The sequence below is a fragment of the Hydra vulgaris genome, chromosome 09, assembly GCF_038396675.1.
Source record: "Hydra vulgaris chromosome 09, alternate assembly HydraT2T_AEP".
Lineage (NCBI taxonomy): Eukaryota > Metazoa > Cnidaria > Hydrozoa > Anthoathecata > Hydridae > Hydra > Hydra vulgaris.
In genome coordinates this window covers 37,787,655-37,809,702 of record NC_088928.1, presented here as the reverse complement: position 1 = coordinate 37,809,702, position 22,048 = coordinate 37,787,655, and the positions used below count along the sequence as shown (strand labels likewise).

The 22,048-nt window shown below is 28.3% G+C and overlaps 1 protein-coding gene across 1 annotated transcript in view; it reads left to right on the top strand.

Annotated features, from left to right (window-relative positions):
* Positions 1-22,048, top strand: part of LOC101240898 (dynein heavy chain-like protein 2) — a 47,756-nt gene that overhangs the window by 16,607 nt on the left and 9,101 nt on the right. Inside the window, exons 5-6 of the mRNA XM_065805604.1 lie at positions 914-1,231; positions 1,345-1,467. Coding sequence (XP_065661676.1) covers positions 914-1,231; positions 1,345-1,467 — 441 coding nt within the window. The remainder of the gene's footprint in view (positions 1-913; positions 1,232-1,344; positions 1,468-22,048) is intronic.

Below are 22,048 nucleotides of genomic sequence, written 5' to 3'. Positions count from 1 at the left end.
TGCAAAATAAGAATTTCTAATGCTAAGGTCCATTATTGTCCAAACAGTAATATCTATCACAGTCTTGTAAAGATGCTCTCTTGAACTCTTTTAATTCTACCAACCAAAATACAATTTTGTGTGACTTATCATTTAGCAAAGTTACTGTATCTGTGCTTTCATTTTCAAAAGTTTTTTTTTCCCCTCAAACATCAATATTTTGAAGTTCTTTATTGTCTTCACTGTTTTTAATTTTTATATTTTTTCAACACATCTAGTTTACAATTTTTCAAGTCTATTGTTATTAAGTATATTGTTTATAGGTCTATAAGTCAATTGTTTACTTTTTAGTAAATTAATTCATTAGCTCTTTTCTTTATTTTCTTGTTATGAATTAATTGATTAAATTAATTAGTGTGTGTATATATATATATATATATATATATATATATATATATATATATATATATATATATATATATATATATATATATATATATAATTTATTGATTGGTTGTTTATGTATTATATTATATTAAAATAATACAAAAACTCTCAAACATTGAACAGTGCCTAATATTACTATAATAGAGCAATAAATGTTTAAATTTTTTTTTAATGAAAAACAACATTTTTAATAGTACTTAAAGTTTCGTGCCGTGTATGGCATGAAGCTATAAGTACTATTAATAATGTTTTTCATTTAAACAAAATTTAAATATATATATATATATTTTTTTATTATATTGCTTTTAGTAATTTTTCTTATGCTTAATCTGCTATTATTAGTATATTTGTATGTATGTATGTATGTATGTATGTATGTATGTATGTATGTATGTATGTATGTATGTATGTATGTATGTATGTATGTATGTATGTAGGTATGTATGTATGTATGTATTTATGTAAGTTATATTGCCTATATTTGCAGTTAGATTGTCTTTTAAAACAAGAGCAAGAGTTGCAAGCTGTTCTGGAAACAGAAAAACAAGAATCAAATAATTTGATAGATTTGAAAGAAAAACAAGATTTATTGCTTGAATCAATGTTTAACGGAGAATATGGCAGTGAACTAGAGGGTTGGCTTGAGCTTCATGTTGAACAGTATTTCATTTACAAACAACATCTTAGTTTTGTTTATTCAAAATGGAGGTATGCTCGTCAGCTGTTTTATAATGCATGTTGGCAAATATCTTATGCTTACAGGCGATGGATGCAAATTGAGACAATACCTCAAAATTGTCCTCAGGTGGATAAAATAATAGTTAATATTATGTATTTTGCATTATTTTGAATAACTTTGTATTTTTTACTTTTGTTTTGCATTATATTTATTAATGGTAAATATATTTATTTATTCAGGCTAAATATTATTTGGCAACTGACACAAGAAACCATTTGATAGCTGCTGATCAAAATTGCAGAAAAGCTGCAGAATTCATATCCATGAACTCTATGCCCTACTGGAGTTTTAAAGATTTTAAGGTAAGTTCACTGAATGGTGTTTCATAAATACTACTAAAGCTTTTCAAAATCGTATTTGACTAAAGGTTTATTACAAAGCAATATTATTATATATATATATATATATATATATATATATATATATATATATATATATATATATATATATATATATATATATATATATATATATGTATATATATTAGGGTGTCCCAAAAATATGAAAAAAAAAAAATAATTGTACACCTCAAATTCTTTGTCTATACACTTATAGAAGACCATTAGTATTGAAAAAAGATTTGTAAGACCAATACAAGTGCTTTCTGTTGAAATTAAAAAAACGGATTTTATTAAGTGTTCTGAGGTTTTCTTAACTTAAATATTTCTGCTCATCTAAATGAAAACTCTTTTAACAATTCTAATAGCTGTTGTTTTTCATAGTTTAAAAGACATCTGTAATCTTTTTTTAAAAAAACTGTTAGCTTTGTAATAGGATATAGGTGGTAACTGATCAACTAGTAATATATTAACAAACTTTTCTTGATCACTGTACCAAATATTAGGAAATTTTAAAAAAAGTATATATTGATGTGTTTTTAAAACATCGATAATTTCGGTACTAATTGTTTTTTTGTTGGACTAACAGATATTTTTTAATTATTGATTTTTGACCAACTTTATCTTATTTAAAATATCGACTTTTAAATATATCAACTTTGAAAGCTGCAATCTTGATTACCTTTTTAGAAAACGTAAACAAACTTAAAGCAATCTTTTTTTTTTGATAAAAAAACAATTAATCAAATTGTTACTCTTGACAAGAGAATTTTTTGGGCAGCTTAGTTTTTAAAAATTATAAAAAAATAAATACTTATAATAAATTCTTATCACAAATGAGGAAAAAAAGATCGCTAAAATAAAAAAATCGAACTACAATGTTAATTTACACCCACGACAACCGCTTTAGCTTTAGAAAGTCCGATTTCTGTTTTTCCTCAACATCAACTTCCAACAAACTGAACAGTTCTATGATATTATCAGTATGTTATTATTGAAAAAAGTAAAAGGTTCAAGTTTACTCAAGAAAATCTTTCATGCAAAACAAAGAGTAGGGATACGGTTTGCCTTGACAAAGATTTCTGTTATGAAAATATGGAGATTATATGAATATGCTGTCTGAGAAAAATTAATAAATGCAAATATGCTGGCTTTGGAATCAATATAATTTCTGAAGTAAAAATTGTGCAAAAGTTTATTAAACTAAATAAATTGTACATTTCAATGCGAAATACAAGTTATTTAGATGGGAACAGTTACAAAAAAAAAAAAAAAAACGAAAATCAGTTTGAAGAACTTCTTGAAAATTTGTTTGATATTTCTCAAAAAAACATAGAAGCAAAAATAAAATCAGATAAAGGTATGCCAAGATCAAATGCTGCAGTGATAGAAGATTTGGCTCTTCTTCAAGACCAAAGAACATTGAGGAGAGGTGTGATGAGTGAAAAGTATGACATTGATATGAAACAAAGAGTTGAAAGGAGAATTAAAAGGTATGAAAGAATAAGACCTTATGAAGAAAAATGCAGAGTTAATGAAAGTTTTAAATTTGATAGAAAAATCGATTTAGAAATAGATGAAGTGATTCCTCATGACTCAGATGACTCCGAGGCATCAGGTAAATTATATCTTAATCTTTAATTTAAAAATGTTCAAATAATTATTTGTAATAATGGTTTAAATTAAACTTTTATTCACTTTATTAAGTGATTAACCCTTTTTGTTACTTAAGTTCTGCATTTCACCAGTCTTTAGTTGCTAGTGATTGTGATTTCGATTTTCCAGAAAGCAATGAAAATCAGCTTTCAACACACACAAAAGCAAATGTCAATTTTCCTTTGTGTGCGTCAAAAAACATCTAAGTCTGACTGTTCATAAATAGTAATAGAGTTTGACAGAGACAAGCTTCTATTAGCTACAACACCTATTAGTGTTAGGTGCGGAATTAGCATTTGTCAAAAACATCTAAGTCTGGCTGTTCAGAAATAGCAATAGAGTTTAACAGAGACAAGCTTCTATTAGCTACAACACCTGTTAGTGTTAGATGCAGAATTAGCATATGCTAATTCTGCACCTAACAAATTATGTTATTAAATTAGTATCATTTTTAATTAAATTTTTCCAAGAAATGACTATAATCACCTTGGAAAATATTTGGCTTTTTATCTTAGTGTTGAATCTGATAAGCTCAATGAATTTAAAATTCATCAACCTGGAGAGTCACGATGCAAGATTCATGGCTGATGCTTTGTATATTCTTACACTAGAAATGACATCCATTATTATAACCTTTTTACCTGATGAAAATAAAAAGGAAATTGAAACGTGTACCTTTATTGTTGCTGTTTGCTATGCCCCTTGGTACCTCAAATCTAGAAGCGCTCAACATGCTGTACATAAAGCAGCATATGTTCTCAAGGATAAATTTAATGCAGATGTTGGCAATACTTTGATTAAAAGTTTTCATAAACATTCGTGGTATCTTTCTCCAGCCGTAGTTGTTTTTTCGCTAGTTGGCTCTCACTTAGAAATGTTTGTAAAGTATCAGATTTTAAAGTCATTAATTTTCTTTTCCAGAGCTAGAAAAAATAAATATGTAAAAACCTAATCCTGTTTTAATCTTTCAAAACAGCAATCTTTCAGAGCTTGTTACTACTAATAGCTGGCTTATATGTTTATACGCCTAGGTGTCGTATATCAAGTCAAAGATTGGGTTTATTCTCATCCCAACTTCTCGAAAACTGAATCGTATAGTGTTTTTGAAAATTTTGTTAAAGGACTTTGTGTAACTAACGACTGCGCTGAAAGGAATATTGGATTTATAAATGACTTATTTAAATATTCTAAAATAGAACAACAGCATCTATTGATAGCGAGAGAGGAGAGAAAAAAAGTAACAAAGAAAGTAACTCAAAACAAACTTATGAAAATTTAAAGCTTTCTATATAATAATATATAATGAGATATATTTATTAATAAAAGAATTATACTGTCAGTTAATGATAATAATGAGATATATTTATTTGTTTATGCAACACAATGGTTGCAAAAAGTGACCAACAGAGCCGTCCAGTTACGTAGACCTGGGAGGTGTGAAAATAGAAGTAGATTGTAGGTGATGTCATTGAGTGAGAATCACAAATGAATGTAAAGACCATTTTGCAGGAGGAATAAAATGTTAGATCTCAGGGATAGGGTGAACAATAACTCACGCTCTAGTCATCCTAAACAAATAATGAAACAATGTTTAGTCTATGACTAAACAAGTCAATATAGATCCGCTGGTTTATAAACGGCAACCATGGCTAAAATTATCACACCATACAAAAACAATAAAATAAAATAAGTAGATAACAAAATAATAAAAAAATGATCAAAAATGATAGTACGGGCAATATAAAAAGAAAAAATAGGCTAATAAATGTGCTACTATTTATGGTCTAAACTCTAGATAATAAACTGAAAACTGATAATCACCTGTGTGAGATAAAAGTATATAAATGTTGTTAATGTAACAAATTCATAATATAAAGCTCACAAAGCGCTATAATACGTGGGTGTAAGAGGTAAAAAAATGTTGATGCCATGGTAACCAATCAGAATTAAGTAGTGGATAATGGTGATCCCCCTCCTCAGGAATGCACTGCGATCACCAATGACATTTCGGAGAGCCCGAGACCTGCAGTAACGCCACTCGTCAGGGGCGTGTCCTTGCAACAGATCTCACCGCCTGACTCTACGTCATGCTAGTCAATATTGCAATATAACAGGACTACACTACAAAAGCCAAAAATTCCAATCCTATCCCAGTTTTTAATACAGCTCCAACATTCTTAAGATCTCATGAGGGTGGTAAGGGATGCGCGTGGTGTGAATATACGCAAATATGTTAACACATATAAATATCATGTACACTTACATTAGAATAGACAAACGTGTACACATGCATGTATGCGTATGCATAAAAATAAACAATGTAATGTATAGAAATAAACTAAAGCAAATAGAAAATAGTAATTAATAATTATGAGTAACTTACCGTTTCTTTTATGACTGAAATGTGTCTTATAAAATAATAAGTAAATACCACTCATAATCATCGAAACTAAGAATGTTTGTCGTTAATATAAAAGTAGTTAGTAGAAAATATGGTAGAAAATGTGGTGACTCCAATAGTATGAGAAATATAAATCTTGCCTGATAAGTAGAGACAAAAGCTATCACACAAAACAGACTCAGATAAGTTAAAAAATGATTAGCCAGAGATTAAAAAAAAATTTAGACATATAATCAGTAGGCAGAGAATAGTGAAAAAATAAACAGATGAGACAATAAATGCGATATTTTACTAATAGCCTATAACTACTGAAAAACGTAACGTTTAAAAACAATATTGTTGACAAAACGACCTAACGAACGTTAGTAAACACTGTATAGTGCAAACCACAACAAACTAACTTAGCGACGTCAGATAAAGAGAACTAGATAGAAACAAAAAAGAAACAAAAAACCTCATGAGATCGTGATATGTCTAAACTTATCTAGTGGTATAGTTCAGTAAATACAAACCAAGAATACATTTGTTATAAAAATACGCTAATACGTAATTTTGTGAAAAATTTTCGCGCTGTTATGCTTCTCACATATATGCGGTCTCATTCACACGTTATAAAACAAATCTGAAGAAATATACAAAGATAAGGTCAAAAAAAGATTATGAACAAAAGTATATAATAAAGAACAAATATTTGATAAACTGATTTTAGGGAGTGTTGATGTCTACAGGTGTGATGGGGTAGTGCATTAGTATGTACCATTTGGTCGTCTTGTCTGGTCTCGTTGTATTTTCGTTCACTTTCAAATCGGGTGAATAGAAAGCTAAACACACGCACTCCTTGCGCTTATGGGCTAGCACATCAGAGCCAGACGTAAGACCTACAGAATGGATTTCAATTGATCGAATGCACACATTAGTCACCGTAGGCCACTAGCCATCGCTCTTAGACAAAAGAGCTACTGCCCCGTGCTGGTGTGGAATGATGTGCTATGGAGTAAGATTTTAGATCCGAGCACATAGTCAGCGAGCGCTGATCCGGCGTGCATTGTGGAGCTTCCGAATGAACGTGTGTGTGAGTGTTAGCGTAGCCATTAGGTTATTGGGCGCCGTAACCACATCCAGCCGGATAGCCTAATGTCCGTTTTGTCGTTGTAGTGTACATTGGAAAAAGTTGGGGCTCATCAGCCACAAAGAATAAATTTGTTTGTTTATGCAACACAATGGTCGCAAAAAGTGACCAACGGAGCCATCCAGTTACGTAGACCTGGGATATGTGAAAATAGAAATAGATTGTAGATTATGTCATTGAGTGAGAATCATAAATGAATGTAAAGACTATTTTGCAGGAGGAATAAAATGTTAGATCTCAGGGATACGGTGAACAACAACTCGCGCTCTAGTACAAGAGAAGTTTAGAAAAAAAAGGTTTACTACATATTTTTGGGACACTCTAATATATATATATATATATATATATATATATATATATATATATATATATATATATATATATATATATATATATCAGATATATATATATATATCAGATATATATATATATATATATATATATATATATCAGGTATATATATATATATATATATATATATATATATATATATATATATATATATATATATATATATATATAGAGAGAGAGAGAGAGAGAGAGAGAGAGAGAGAGAGAGAGAGAGAGAGAGAGAGAGAGAGAGAGAGTTCTAAAGTGTTGAGATGCGGGGGAAAAAGATGAATAAAAGTTTTTAGAGCATGCAAGGATAGATATAGTAAAAAAATGAGACTTTGCTGGATGACGAGCTAAGCGAGATTTAGTTTTTAGTTGGTGGAACTAGAAATGATAGCTCCTTTGAGCAGCGACTATGGTAGTGTTTGTAGAAAAGAGAAAGAGATACAACTTTACGATGATGGAAAAAATGCTTAATCAGATACTAATTTAGCAATCGATTTTATATACAGTTTCCATGAAAGGTCAGTAGTAAATGATAATCTAACAAGACGTAAAAAAGAGGACTCAGTGAGAGGGTAGCCATTCACTAATATATGATTGTCAACAGTACTGCAATAGTTGTTAGCAGTAAATAACTGAGTTTTGTTGCAGTTTACAAGCCAATGTAAGCCCCAATCTGTTACAGAAGTGAGATCAGATTCAAGATCGGCTGCCTGTTCTAAGCAGTCGAAAAAAGAAGACTTTTTGTCATTAACAGGAGTATAAAGTTAAGTCATCAGCAAAAAGAGCTACTTTTGATTTAAGGTTTTCGGGATGATCATTAATGTAGAAAAGAAATAAAACAGTACTAATGATAGAACTTTTAGGTACTCCAGAAGTTATTGGAAATAAAGAAGAGTGTTGGTCTTCAAGGATGACTTTTATAAAGCAGTTAGAAAGAAATGATTTGAGAAATGAACAATCTCAAAAACTTTCCTAGTTATACCATATGAAATAAGGTGGAGAAGACCAGCATGCCAAACTTTATCGAAAGCCTTAGATATGTCAAGAGCAATAACCCTAGCCTCTCTGCCTCCGTTTTATGCAAAAAAAAATCTTTCAGTCCTAGCAGTTAGCAAGTCAGCCGTAGAGCAAGATCAAAAACCATATTGATTGTCTGGCAGTAAGTTATTTGATTTAAGATGGGATGTTAGAAATTTGCTTATCAAAGGCTCAAAGATCTTGCTAATAACAGAAAGAAGGCTGATTGGACAATAATTAGAGGGGTCAGAATCTTCACCAGAGTTTTTGAAAATTGAAAAAACAGATGTCATTTTCCAGCAGGCAGGGAAAAAAGACTCAGTCAAGCATGTATAAATAGTTTAGAAAGAATTGAAAAGAGTTCTAGAGGACTATTTTGTAAGACTATGACAGAAATATTGTCTGGACCACAAGCTGTAGAAGAGTCTAATCAAGATATGACTTTAGCAAGGAAGCTGGAGTGATTTGAATGTCTAACAATGGGTTAACCTGTTTAATTGGAATGGAAAGAAGAGAATTGCCATAAGATTTGAGAGTTGAATTAGAAGAAAAGTTCTTTGCAAATAGTTCTGCCTTATCTTTGGAAGAGGTAAAAAGATCAGTCTCATCAATTAGAGGTGGAAGAGGTGGAAAAAAATGATTACAATTTGATGTAGCAGTTGCACAAGAAGGTGAAAACCATGATTGAGTAGAGAAGGAATAAAAGCTTCCATCCCTGCCTGATTTCAGAAGATTACCTAGGAGGTGTATATTTCAAGTGAGAAGAAAAAAACGGACTGTCACAAAGAAAATCACAAAAAGAATCCCAGTCAGCTTTAGGGTAGTAGTAAGTAGTGAGATAATAGGGTGAGTCCAAAAAGGGAGCATGAGATAAAAGATTTAAAGAGATCATTGCATGGTCAGAACCACCTAAAGGAGAAAAGGAAGAAACTGAATACAAAATAGGATCAGAGACCAGACATAAATCAAGGAGTGAAGGTAAATGATTAGGGTTGTCAGGAAAATGAGTCACAAAGTTAATTATCTGAGTAAAAGATAGAGAAATTTTTTATTTTATTTTTTAATTATTTACCTCCCAAGGCTGAGAAGACCACTACAGTCAAGGAGGCTACTTTTGTGGTTACAACCCTCTCTCAACTCTTTAACTCCAAAACATGAACCTTGACGAACAAGGCTGCTGCGCGGATAAACAAGTTGCAGAAATTATAGGCTTTAGTCCCAGCAGGGTCAGTGCCATTAGAGCCAAGCTGTTCAGTGTGATGAGCGTTAAAGTCACCAATAACAACAATATTGGCAGAGGGCTAAAGAGAGAGGGCATGGTCAAATTAGATCAGAAATTACATCTAAAAGAGTGCAGTCTTGGGAAGGAGAACAAAAAAGAACAAAGAGAAAGGTGATAGAGTGAAGAGATGCTAAGCAGAAGTACATAAAAGAATGGTCAAAGGATTCGAACCTAATTTCACAACAAATAGATGAATTGATGTGTATACCCCTGAGCCAAGCATGTGACTATTGAAGTCTTTGCGAATCATAGGATAGTATCCAATAACACTGAGATCAGAAGAAGTATTATTAGATTTTAAGTTAGTCTTACTAAGATTAAGCAAGTCTGGTGAATTTTGCAATAGGTAAGATTCAACTGATAAAAGGTTGCTTCGCAGACCACGAATATTAGTAAAAGATATATTCAAGCAGTCTGCTGGTGGGAATGGTTTTTTATGTTTACTATTTTGGGTTACTTTTGGCATGATTTAGGTTTCAAAGAGAACTTGACTCATTCATTGAGCAATGAGCTATACAATTTTCTCAGTCTTGTTAATTAACCCTAAGTTGTAACATAGGACTTCTTATGTGGCCTTGAAAATGCGCTCCAAAATCATTAACAGCGACACCATCCATGCGCAACATAGCACTGTTAATACTCTGATATTATGCAGCTGTTGATGAAGTTAGCCTCTCTGATAGCTACCACAGAGTTCAGGAAATCTTACTACCAGCCAGCCTCAGAACCATTAAACTGAGTTTTAGAGTTGTACCCTCATTAGGAGATAACAGAATAGTTGCATAGCCAATATCAAGGAGGCACAAGCAAAAATCTATGAGAAGAGTCAAGAAGATCCAGCATTCATCATCCTAGGCAGGAAACAATGCAACACAGGTTTAAATCTATGCCAGCCTAATAGATGAAAGGTTTGATGCTGGTTAGCAGAACTATTCTGCTTACCCCTTAAGTCTTTGCCTAAGAGGCTTCCTATAAGACAATAGCTGGATGCAGTTAACATCTGCCCTAGATAAGTATTTTTATCCAGATACCATCTCTAGCCTTTACTCAACCAAGAGCCCCAAGGCAGGGGATTTTTAAGTTAAAGTTTGTTTCTTCTAGCTTTCGCCTTAAAAAGTACACTCTACAAGGCAGCTCGGCATTGGGCAGGTAGTACTGGGTTACATAATACTAGTAACAGAGTGATCATGGTGATCCTGAACTTGACCTGACCTGGAGTAATTAAAAGGAGCTACTTCCTGCAAACAGTACCTTAAAACATCGTGCATGATATTTTGGAAATGGATTAGAAAAAACATTACATCTAACAAAATATTAGAGATAAGGGAGAGCGTAGATTTTATAGTTGGATCGTCTAGTTAGTTAATGAGTTCACACTGCATCAAAACAGATTAAACATTTAAACAGGATATTTAAACAGAACACATACAAGCATAAAGTAACTTATGAGTGAGTAAACACCGCGCCAGAGGTTCAGGCAGAACACAAACATATACATAAACATAAACAGAAAAAACACAAACATAAGATAGCAACTTACGGGTGAGTCAACTCTGCGCCAGAGGTTTAAACAGAACGCAAACATACATATAAAGTAAATTACAGATGAGCTAAAACAGTCACAGTTAGGCACCTCCAACTATATAAAAGACACACACGCAAATATATATATATATATATATATATATATATATATATATATATATATATATATATATATATATATATATATATATACATACATATATATACATATACCTATATATCTGTATATATATATATATAATATATATATATATATATATATATATATATATATATATATATATATATATATATATATATACATACATATATATACATATACCTATATATCTGTATATATATATATATATATATATATATATATATATATATATATATATATATATATGTATATATATATATATAGTTTGTATATAGTATATGTATTTAGTTAAAAAGTTGTTTAAAAGTTCTAAAAAATAAAGTGGGAAAAAAAAGAAGACATTTGTTCCAAAAAAAAAGCAGTTATTTAATATCTTCTCACCGATAAGCATTACTTGATAAGTGAAATATCAAAAAAATGTGAGATATCAAGATGCACTGTGAACCAAATCAAAGACAAATTGAAAAATGGTCTCCCATTCGATGTTCATAGTTAAGGCGAATGCAGTTGAAAAAAGAAAATAACACCAAGGAATGAGAGAAAGCTAGTGAAAATAGTGAGAGAAAAAAAAGATTTGCTACATACTTAGCTATTACCAGCAAATTGAATGAGGTGGGACTGAATGTAGCAACAATCACTGTTCAAAAAAGTTTACATGGAATGGGGGTCAGAATTAGAAGGCCAGCCCAGAAGTCAAAATTAACCAATTCTCAGAGAAAAAAATGCCTAGATTGGACTAAGAAGTACAGTAGTTTCGCTATTGATGAAAGGAAATTGGTTAGTCATTATATTACTAAAATAAAAAATTTTTTCCTTATATTCCAGTGTTTGCATTTAGTGATGCTCCAGGTATGCTTCAACAATGCGTTTACCATATAAATTATGACTCAAAGGGCTCAATATGTGAAAAGGGATTCCAATCAAAAATTCCATGAAGATTCAGACAATTAAACTTCCTCCTAAAATCATGTTTTGGTTGGTTATTAGTGGAAAAGGCCTTCGTGTGTACATTGTTGATGGAAAATTGAATCAAGACTAATACAAAAAAGTCATTAAAACCCATCTTTTACCTCAATTGAAGAAATGGTTTCCAAATTAACAAAATAAAATATTTATGTATGATGGAGCCCTAAGCTGCAAAATCCATTAAAAAATTATTGGTGTCTTAAAAAATTTCACTTTTGGGTTGGCAAGGGAACTCCCCAGATCTAAACCCTATAGAAATGTATAGAAGTTATTAATTAGAGAAATTTTGCTAGAAAAAGTTGCATATAGGACCCAATTGATTGAAAAAGTTATTTGGCATTGGAACCATTATGCACATTTTAAATAAATGGCTTTAAATTGCATTTATAGCATGCTGAATCGTCTTGGTGCTGTTTTAAAAAATAAGGCAGGATCAACAAAATATTAAAAATTCTTTTTAATAAACATATTCTTATTGTTATTTTGTGTATCTTATTGTTAGAAAATAGTTATACTTTTTTATATTTGAAGTTTTTATTTGTATTTTTATAATAAAAATAAATTTTACCTCTAAAAATATAAAAAAATACACAAAAATATCAATGTGGGCTAATTATTTGATTGGGAACTGTATATATGTATATATATATTTATGTGTAAAATTTATAATGTATATATACATATATATATATATACAAATATACATATGTATATGTGTGTATATATATAAATATATATATATATATATATATATATATATATATATATATATATATATATATATATATATATATATATATATATATATATGTTTATATATATATGCAGACCACACGGGTAAAACCACAGATGTCACATTTTTCTCATTTTGAGAAAAATGAAGATCAGTGTTTAGTGACATTAGATATCTGTTTATTAATAACATATTTAATTAAAAGTCTATTTTTATGACATTTTAGTCCTAACACAATATATAAATGCATTTTTTGTGCTAAATACAAGAATTATTTATTCACAGTGTTCTTTTGAAAACAAGACAATCATTTTGGACACTTGTAAATTCATTTTCACTTGTAAATTCATCAACTCATAAACCACGTTAGCATGTAGCCTTTTAGAGCACTTATTTTTTTAAAAGCAGATGGTAACACATTGTAATATACCAGGGTGTTAGCCAGCCTGATGGCACCGCGTATAACGCGGTTTCCCACTTGGTTTAAAATTCCCAAAGGTTCTTAAGATCATGGTAAAAAAAAAAAATTAAATCAGTTTCAGATTTAAAGTGTTGCGCTAGACGAGTAAAAAAAGCAATTAGTACGCACAACAGAAACATAGTCATTGCAAATTAAGTTGATGAATTAAGAATTAAGATCAAATTTTTAATGTGAAAAAACGTGTCGTCATTAACAAGCAAGATCATTCTAAAGTTGAAAAAAAAGTTATTTTTAATTTTTAATTGACGTCAGTTATTCTCCAGTTAAAATTGTTTAATATGTATAATAAATTATTTCATTAATTTATTTTTGTTATTGAAAAAATCTTAATTTACATTCTTGCTGTTTATCTTAAGTTAGGAAAGTTACAAATAAAATTTGCATATTGATAAATATTATAATTTAAAATAAGTTAATAACGTTTTCATATTAAAAGATTTATTAATAATTTCGGTAAAATAAGTTAGCTGATTAAGTAAACCGAAAATAACAACAACAAAATCAAAAATAAAACATGCAATGAAACGTATTATATATTTTATAATTGCGTAAAACATAAACGAAGATATATAAATAATATTATAATATTATTAATTATTAACAATATTTACAATAATTACAAAAAAAAAATTATTTTTTAATTTATAAATACAAAATTTACGTAGATATTTAATGTATATCTGTAAATTAAAAAAAAAAAAAAAATAGTTTTTTTATTTAAATATATTTTTTTACTTAAATACTTAATTTACTAGATATTTAAATATGCCAATTAAATTTAGTTGATGCCCTCACTTTAAAATACTATAGCGTCTGTATGATATTTTGTTGACTACGACATATTTCCGTTAAATGATCAGGTCTGTGAATCATGAAAAGACGAAAAAAATAAAATGATAAATTTTGCGTTATCATAAAATATAAATGTTTGAAGCGAAAAAACCCAGACCGTAGATTCTTTTTTTTTTAAATCTTTTTAAAGTCTCAATCGCTTGTCTAAATTTGAATAAGATTTTAAATAAACACGATTTTTAGGTAAAATGAACATCATAGATTAAAAATTTGATCTGTTCCGATCGTTTATTGGCACTTGTTCTTTTTTTTGGTCGGAATTCTTGTATTTTTTGTAAAAATTGATAGAAATATTGTATTTTGACAACTATATAAAGCTAATATAGGTCAGAAACGATTAGAACTAGGATCTATAGAAAATTAAGGCACTTTTTCAATAGATTTTTAACTAAATTTAGTTAACGCCGATGAGCGAAGTGATCTAAAGACTCCGAAATGGTATTCTTTAAATTCATTATTATGGGTAGTAAAAAGGATTAGAAAATTATATAAAAAAGAGAAAAGTTTCTTCAAATATTAAAAAAACCTGAAGCGAAAAAAAATATAACATCTAAAGCTTTTGTTTGGACATAATACGCTTATAAAATCATGCTAATTTCAAATAAATAAGTTTGAATAATTTGTAAATCGCCTTAACTACAATTAAAGTAGCATTATATTTGACGGAAATTGGCGAGCCAACCAAGTTTTTCAATTAAAAGTTCATTAAAATTTCGGAAACTTTAATTTAACTTTCATTTAAAAGCTATCGATTTAATAAGTTTTTTAACTTTTGAATGTATCTATGATAAAAATTGTAATATAAAATATGATGAACAATAATACGATTACCTATGTAAGAAAGACAAGAAAATTTTTTTAAGTATTTTAAAATTTTTAGTTTTAAAATGCTAAAGTATTCAAAAACTGAAACATTCAAAATCTTTCCATATAATTAGGGTTGCCAACGCCTGGGTTTTACGAAAATTAAAATTTTACGGATTTTAAAAACCTGTAATAATTTTTTTTTAGTGTTTTCCTTCGTAAAAGCCGTAAAATTCTGGCATTCCTACGTATAACGTATAGTGTTTTTTATCGACTGCCATTGATTAAAAAGTTGTTTTAGCAAGTTGAAAAGTTACAAGAGGATTTTGGAAATCGTCAAAAATGTTTTGTTAAAAATTAAATACTATTTAGCATTTTTTTTACATTTATAGTTTAAAAATGAAAATAAAAATAACAGAAGACAATATATGTAACTAATCGTTTAAACCTTTTACAACTGTATTTAAAAGCAATGTATGCAATTAAAATAGATCAAGGTTTCAATGAATAAATTTATTAATTCATTCATTAAAAAAATTGCAAGCAATTGTCTTTTGTTCTTGTTTTTTCTCTACAATATTAAACAAAGGAGATAAGCGATTTAAAAATGAAAACTGACGAAGATTGCTCAAAATGAAACAAGTTGAATAATTAGAATTAAACATTTATAAAATATAAAAATATTCCTGAAAAATAAAATAGAAAAATATTCCTATGAATAACCCAGCAAAAATAGAAAATTTGTATTGAAACTTAATTGTTTCTAAAAAATTGTATCTACTTTTTTAAATGTCAGAATGTAATGACCTTTTTTTTCTGGCTAACACCCTGTATACAACCACAACGTACTAAGTGTGTGATGGAATAATGAAGCTGTCCCCCACCCCCTCCTTCTTTTCAAACAAAAAAATTAAAATAAAAAATTATATGAAAGTTTTTTTTTTTTATTTGACAAAATACCATTGCAACCTTATCTCTTCCCCAACCTCATCTATTTGCCATAGATGATTCCTTGATGTCTGTGTTCCATCACTTTATATCAAGTTTGTATAAACCATACAAAAACTAATTGTGAACACTTCGACCTTTGATCTAAACATATGGGATATAACACACATAAAATTAAATATTTCCAATTTTCCATATAATTAAATTTTAACTAGCCTTTAATATTTCAATTTCTCTAAGTGAACATAAATGAACAAACAACCAAGAAGTTTGGCTTTAAAACTCTGCAAATTTCAGAAATTTTTCACGTCATGTTTATATATAATACTGAATTGTTATAGTTTTTTGTGAGATCGTCTAGCATTTCTGACAGAAATTTTTGATTTGCAATGACTATGTTTCTGTCCCATTCTATAAGTGTCATGCCTATACAGAATGTAACAGAGTTCTAATTAGTAGTGAAATAGTAATGGTGTTGAGTTTTTCAGTTTTATGAACTAGATAATAAAATCAATCCAAAACTTTTCATTTTATATTTTGCCTAGCACATAAATTGCAAATCAGTTTGAAATCTTTTAAATTTGATAATTTAAAATCATGCTGCGTAGAACATACATCATCAGACCATCTGTTTCCAACAGTTAAAATCAGTTTATTGAGTATATATATATATGTATATGTATATATATATGTATATATATATATATATATATATATATATATATATATATATATATATACATATACAGTTATGGCCATTGAAATCCGACCACCAGTATCATTTTACTTAAAACTAGTTTAATGTAGTAATAAACAATTGTATTATAGCAATAAAAGAATAACAGTAACAATTAATGATTATAATGTAACATATCGTACATATTCAATGTTTTTAATATTTAGTGGCACCACCATGTGCTTTTAAGACTGCATTAATGCGATCTGGCATTGAATCCACGAGAGCCTGACAATATTCTGGCGTTATTTCAGTAATCCAAGCTTGACGAATTTTGTGCGCTAGATTGTCCAGTGATGTAGGATTAGTTCTGGATACTGCTGACTTTAACTTGAACCAGCAATTTTCGATTGGGTTCAAGTCTGGGGATGATCCCGGCCAAGGACCCAGAACCTGAACGTTGTGAACGAGATTGGTGACACGGTGCACCATCATGCTGGAATATTTAACAACGACGAATTTCCATCAAATTTGGAACCTTTTCTTGAAGGATTTTTAGATATTGTTGGGAGTTAACAGTCTGTCCCTTCTGCATTAAATAAATACCACATCGACCAGATGAAGCTATTGCGCCCCACACCATAATTGAAGGACATTGCTTGACAGCTGGTACAGTATACCTTGCATTAAAACGCTGGTTAGGTGGGCGACGAACTAATGACTTATGCGGAGCGAATTGCTTTATTTGTGTCTCGTCGCTAAACATTACCTGGCGCCATTTGGTTATTGACCAGTGTCTGTGAGCTCTACAAAATGCGATCCTATCACGGATGTTCTTTAAAGACAGTCGCGGTTTGAGGGCTGGACGATGAGAATGTAGACCTGCATCTTTCAATAAACGTCTTCTAATTGTTCGAGTGCTGACTGTAACGTCATTAGGTAGATCTGCCCTGACTTGTGTGCTGGATATTGTTGGATCTCTCACAGCAGCCCTGCGTATCATATTGTCTGTTTGTTTGCTAGTAATTCTAGCTTTACCAAAACGTTTTCTGGGCGCAGTGGATCCCGTGTCTTTGATTAGTTGTATAATATCATGAACAGTAGATTTTAGCATTCGCAATTTTGCTGATATCTGACGCTCACTTGCACCATCCTCCCATAAAAGTTTAATATTAGCACGAAGACCTTCCTTCGTAGTCATAATTAAATTGTGACAGTTAAATGATAATCCATACCCTACAATGAGATATATAGCTTAATAAATTTTACAGTGCAATAAAATAAACGCTAATGTGATTGGCTAAAAGCTAATTAACTAATAACTGATGTCAGGGAAGAAAATAAATTGATTATTCGCATGCATAGACTGTTTTTCTTTATATTCAGCAGTGGTCGGATTTCAATGGCCATAACTGTATATATATACATATATATATATATACATATATATATATATATATATATATATATATATATATATATATATATATATATATATATATATATATATATATATATATACATATTTTTTGTACTGTTTTTAACTAGACTAATATTCATGGATAAATTTTAAATTTCATAGTAAAATATTTTAGCTTTCAAAAATTATGACCATATAAAGTTTAAACCCCCCTCAATTTGAGGGGGTTATAAATTTTATATGGTCATTATTTTTGAACGCTGAAAGATAATACTATGAAACTTAAGATTTATCGATGAATATAAGTCTAGTTGAGAACAGTACAAAAAATATTTCATCAACTTGTTGCTTTCTCGTTTGGGGCAGGGGGGGAACAAAATTGAGGGCTCTTTTTTTCCCAGCCTCTAATTGCAATTTTTTGCAAAGCATCCTTATTTGACATAAGTATAAACATATAAATGTTTAGTGTTTGCTCCATGTCTGGAAGTTAGCTACCTCAAAGACCAAAAAAAGCTGGTTCCGGCTCTGTATATATATATGTATATATTATATATATATAATATATATATATAGTTTTTTTTTTAAATAATTTTCTGTGAACGTAATGTTGTTTACTTCATCCGACGAAATTTTCTTAAGGATAAAAGTTAGTCATGTGACTTACACTTTTATTATCATTGGTTTAGTTATAAATAACTTGGACAACTGTGTTATTTAAGCGGTAAACATTTGACAACAGTGGTTGTTTCAAAGTTGCCCTTTTTTTTTAAATGAACATAGAACCTTAAAACATAGTTTTTTTGTTATGATTTTTCAAATTAAAATAGCTTAGTACTAAAATATCATCAAAATATAAAAAATTTGAAATTTTCAAAAATTGGACATCTGTGGTTTTACCTCTGTGGTCTTCATATATTTATATATATATATATATATATATATATATATATATATATATATATATATATATATATATATATATATATATAGGCCTTGTTTTAATTAAAAAATGACTTAGTTCATTAGCTCCTTATGATTTCGTCATAAAAACATCATAAAGTTATCTTTATTTATTTTTTTTTTATTCACTTTTTTAACTACCGTAATAAAATATATTACCGCAAAACAAGTTTATTTTACTAATTAAGAAAAACAAGTCTAGATTTGTTCTTTTCTAAATGTACATGTCTAAATGTAGAACGTCTTTTTTGTTTCATTTTTTATTTTTTGTTTTTTAATATTAAATAATTAAATTTAATGTTACATTTTTTATTATCATTTAGCATAAATTAATTGCTTTCTTTTCTCGACATTTGTATAAATGAATTAAAATATGTTAATATTTTTTTCATTATTTCTTAAAATTGCAAATTTGCAAATAATGATTTTTTACTTTTAAAAAGTTATTAACAAACAAAAAATATTACTTGTTGCAAAGAAAAAAAACTCAAGTTAATTACTTTACCAGCGCTTTAAAATAGAAAAAAATGAAGAGGAAGAAAAATTGAGAAAAAAAAATCTTATTTTTTTATTTATTTAAATTACTTTTTTATTCAAAGTTCTTTCTAAATTATAAGTTTCTGTTTTCACTTTTTTGATATCACACAATCTGTTAATTATATAAAGCTGATGTAACTATTATAAAATATTATTTTTCTAAACTATCATTTTTTGCAAAATAAAACTTATAAATTTAAAGACATTGCTTCAAGCGTAAATTCAAGCGAAAAAAATGAATAATAGAGTTATATCTATAAAAGAAGTTGTTTTTTTTAATTGTAAAAAAAAAACTCTTTAATAGATGTCGTTTAAAGTTTGTAATAATGTTTTTCCATTTTTTTGATAAAATCAATCGTTATAACAAAACAATAAACAAACATAAAATTAAAATATCAAAAGTGACGCTAATGTAAAATAAAATTTAGTGTGAACTATTTTTTAGCTAATAAAATTAAATTAAAAGATCTGTTTATAGTATATAAACTTATCTATATAAAATTCTTTATAATATAATACAATAATTCTAGGGGTTATATAACGGCAACGTGACATAATCACTGTCATCTTCATTCAAACCACCTTCATTTGGAGAACACTAGAGCCAAAGGCACCATGACAATTTCTGGAATGACCCGCCTCGGCTGAATTTTCCTATTTTTCCCTCAAAAGTTTGTTTTTGATGTTGACAAATGCGTGTTTAAACCTTAAATTTTTTTTTACCTACATAGAATTTTCCACATGAACACTCCAGTTTGTAGACTCCAGGGTAAGTCAAAGCTTGGTAGGGTCAGGGTCTGTAGACTCCAGGGTAAGTCAAGTTTTTTTAGTTATTAATTGTCGAAGGTTTTTTGGTGATTTGAAAACTTGAGTGTACGCATTTTAAATATCTTTTTTAATTGAATTCTTAATTTTGGTACCCATGGTAGAGAAATATAATTAATCTAGTCCTTTGATGTTAATGTTGTTGCTTATTTGATTATTTGCTTATTGTTTTTAATTTTTTTGACAATATTTTGAAGTGTTTTTTTATTATGACCATTTTCTATGAACATTTCTGTAAGAAACTTTAATTTATGATTTACATGTTCTTTACTGCATAATGCAAAAGCTCTTTGGATAAAACCTTTGAATACACCATAGATTATTTTGGGATCATGACAAGAATGCTAATTTTTAGCTAATAATTTTTTGTTTTGTCATTTAATTTTTTTTTAATTCAGTAATTATTTCTGTTATTGTTATGGGAAATTGTCTAAGTAAATATTCTTGCTATTGCAAGATGATAAATAAAAGCTATTTTAACATGTTTCTTTAATGATTTCTTTTTTAAGTGTCATATAACATCTTTTTTTTTTCTTTTGCTGAACATTTTTGATGGAAAAGTAAGAATAATAAAAATAATTTTTTTTTTAATTTATTTGTAAATAGCACGAATATCAAACATGACATCAAATATTTGCAAATAGCATGAATATCAAACATGACATCAAACATTTGTAAATAGCACAAATATTAAACATGATTTTTATGCAAATTTTTTTACATCTTCGTCATTCAAATTTTATAAGTGGTTTTTATAATACTAATTACTTTTTTCATTAGACTTGTTTAAATATTAAAAAATGATAAAAAATGGCTTATGTGAAATGGCTTACCACTTACATTAAATGGCTTATAGTAAATACCAGTTTATGCTTTAAAACAAGGCCTATATATATATATATATATATATATATATATATATATATATATATATATATATATATATATATATATATATATTTATATATATATATATATATATATTTATATATATATATTTATATATATATATTTATATATATATATATATATATATATATATATATATATATATATATATACATATATATCCTTATTACCTTTTTATATTTATTATATATCATATAGTTCTAATGAATTAGAAAATCACTTATCAATTTTATTCAATTTTTTTTATATTCTACACAATGTTTTATCAAAAAAAGGTTCATCACAAATAAAATTTCTAATGAGTCTTTATTGATGAAACACCGTGTTAAATTACTAATTACTTTATTGAAATTTTAATTTGGCAATACTTAGTAATTTTACATTGTGTAAAATTATTAATTACTACCTGTGTTAAAAAAATTTTCTTTGATAAAACACAATTTACTGTTACTATTGCTATTATGAAATTTTAAAATTTGAAGTAAAAATAAAATACAACATTTTTTGCTCTAAAACATGTATTTGTACTGTGAAAAATTTTTAAAATGCTTTTCTTCTAGCTTTTGCTGTGGCAAAATCATTAACTAATGAATCTATATTTGAAGATTTTAAAAGATCTGCTTCAATATTTTATAATGCTAATGCATGATCATAAGATGATCATTTTACATAATTGATCTCATATAATTTTTTTAATTTTTTTAAAACAGAAAATAAACTATTACAATTTGCCACAGCAATACATTTCTAAAGTTTCATCTTTGGTAAAACTTTAGAAATGTATTGTATTGCTTTTAACATAAGACATGCAGACAATATATTAAAATTTTCTAATAAATTTGTTTGTGTTAGAGCTATTACTAACATTCAATTTCGATTATCTTGGAACATACTATATCATTTGAAAATTTTGAGTTAAATTT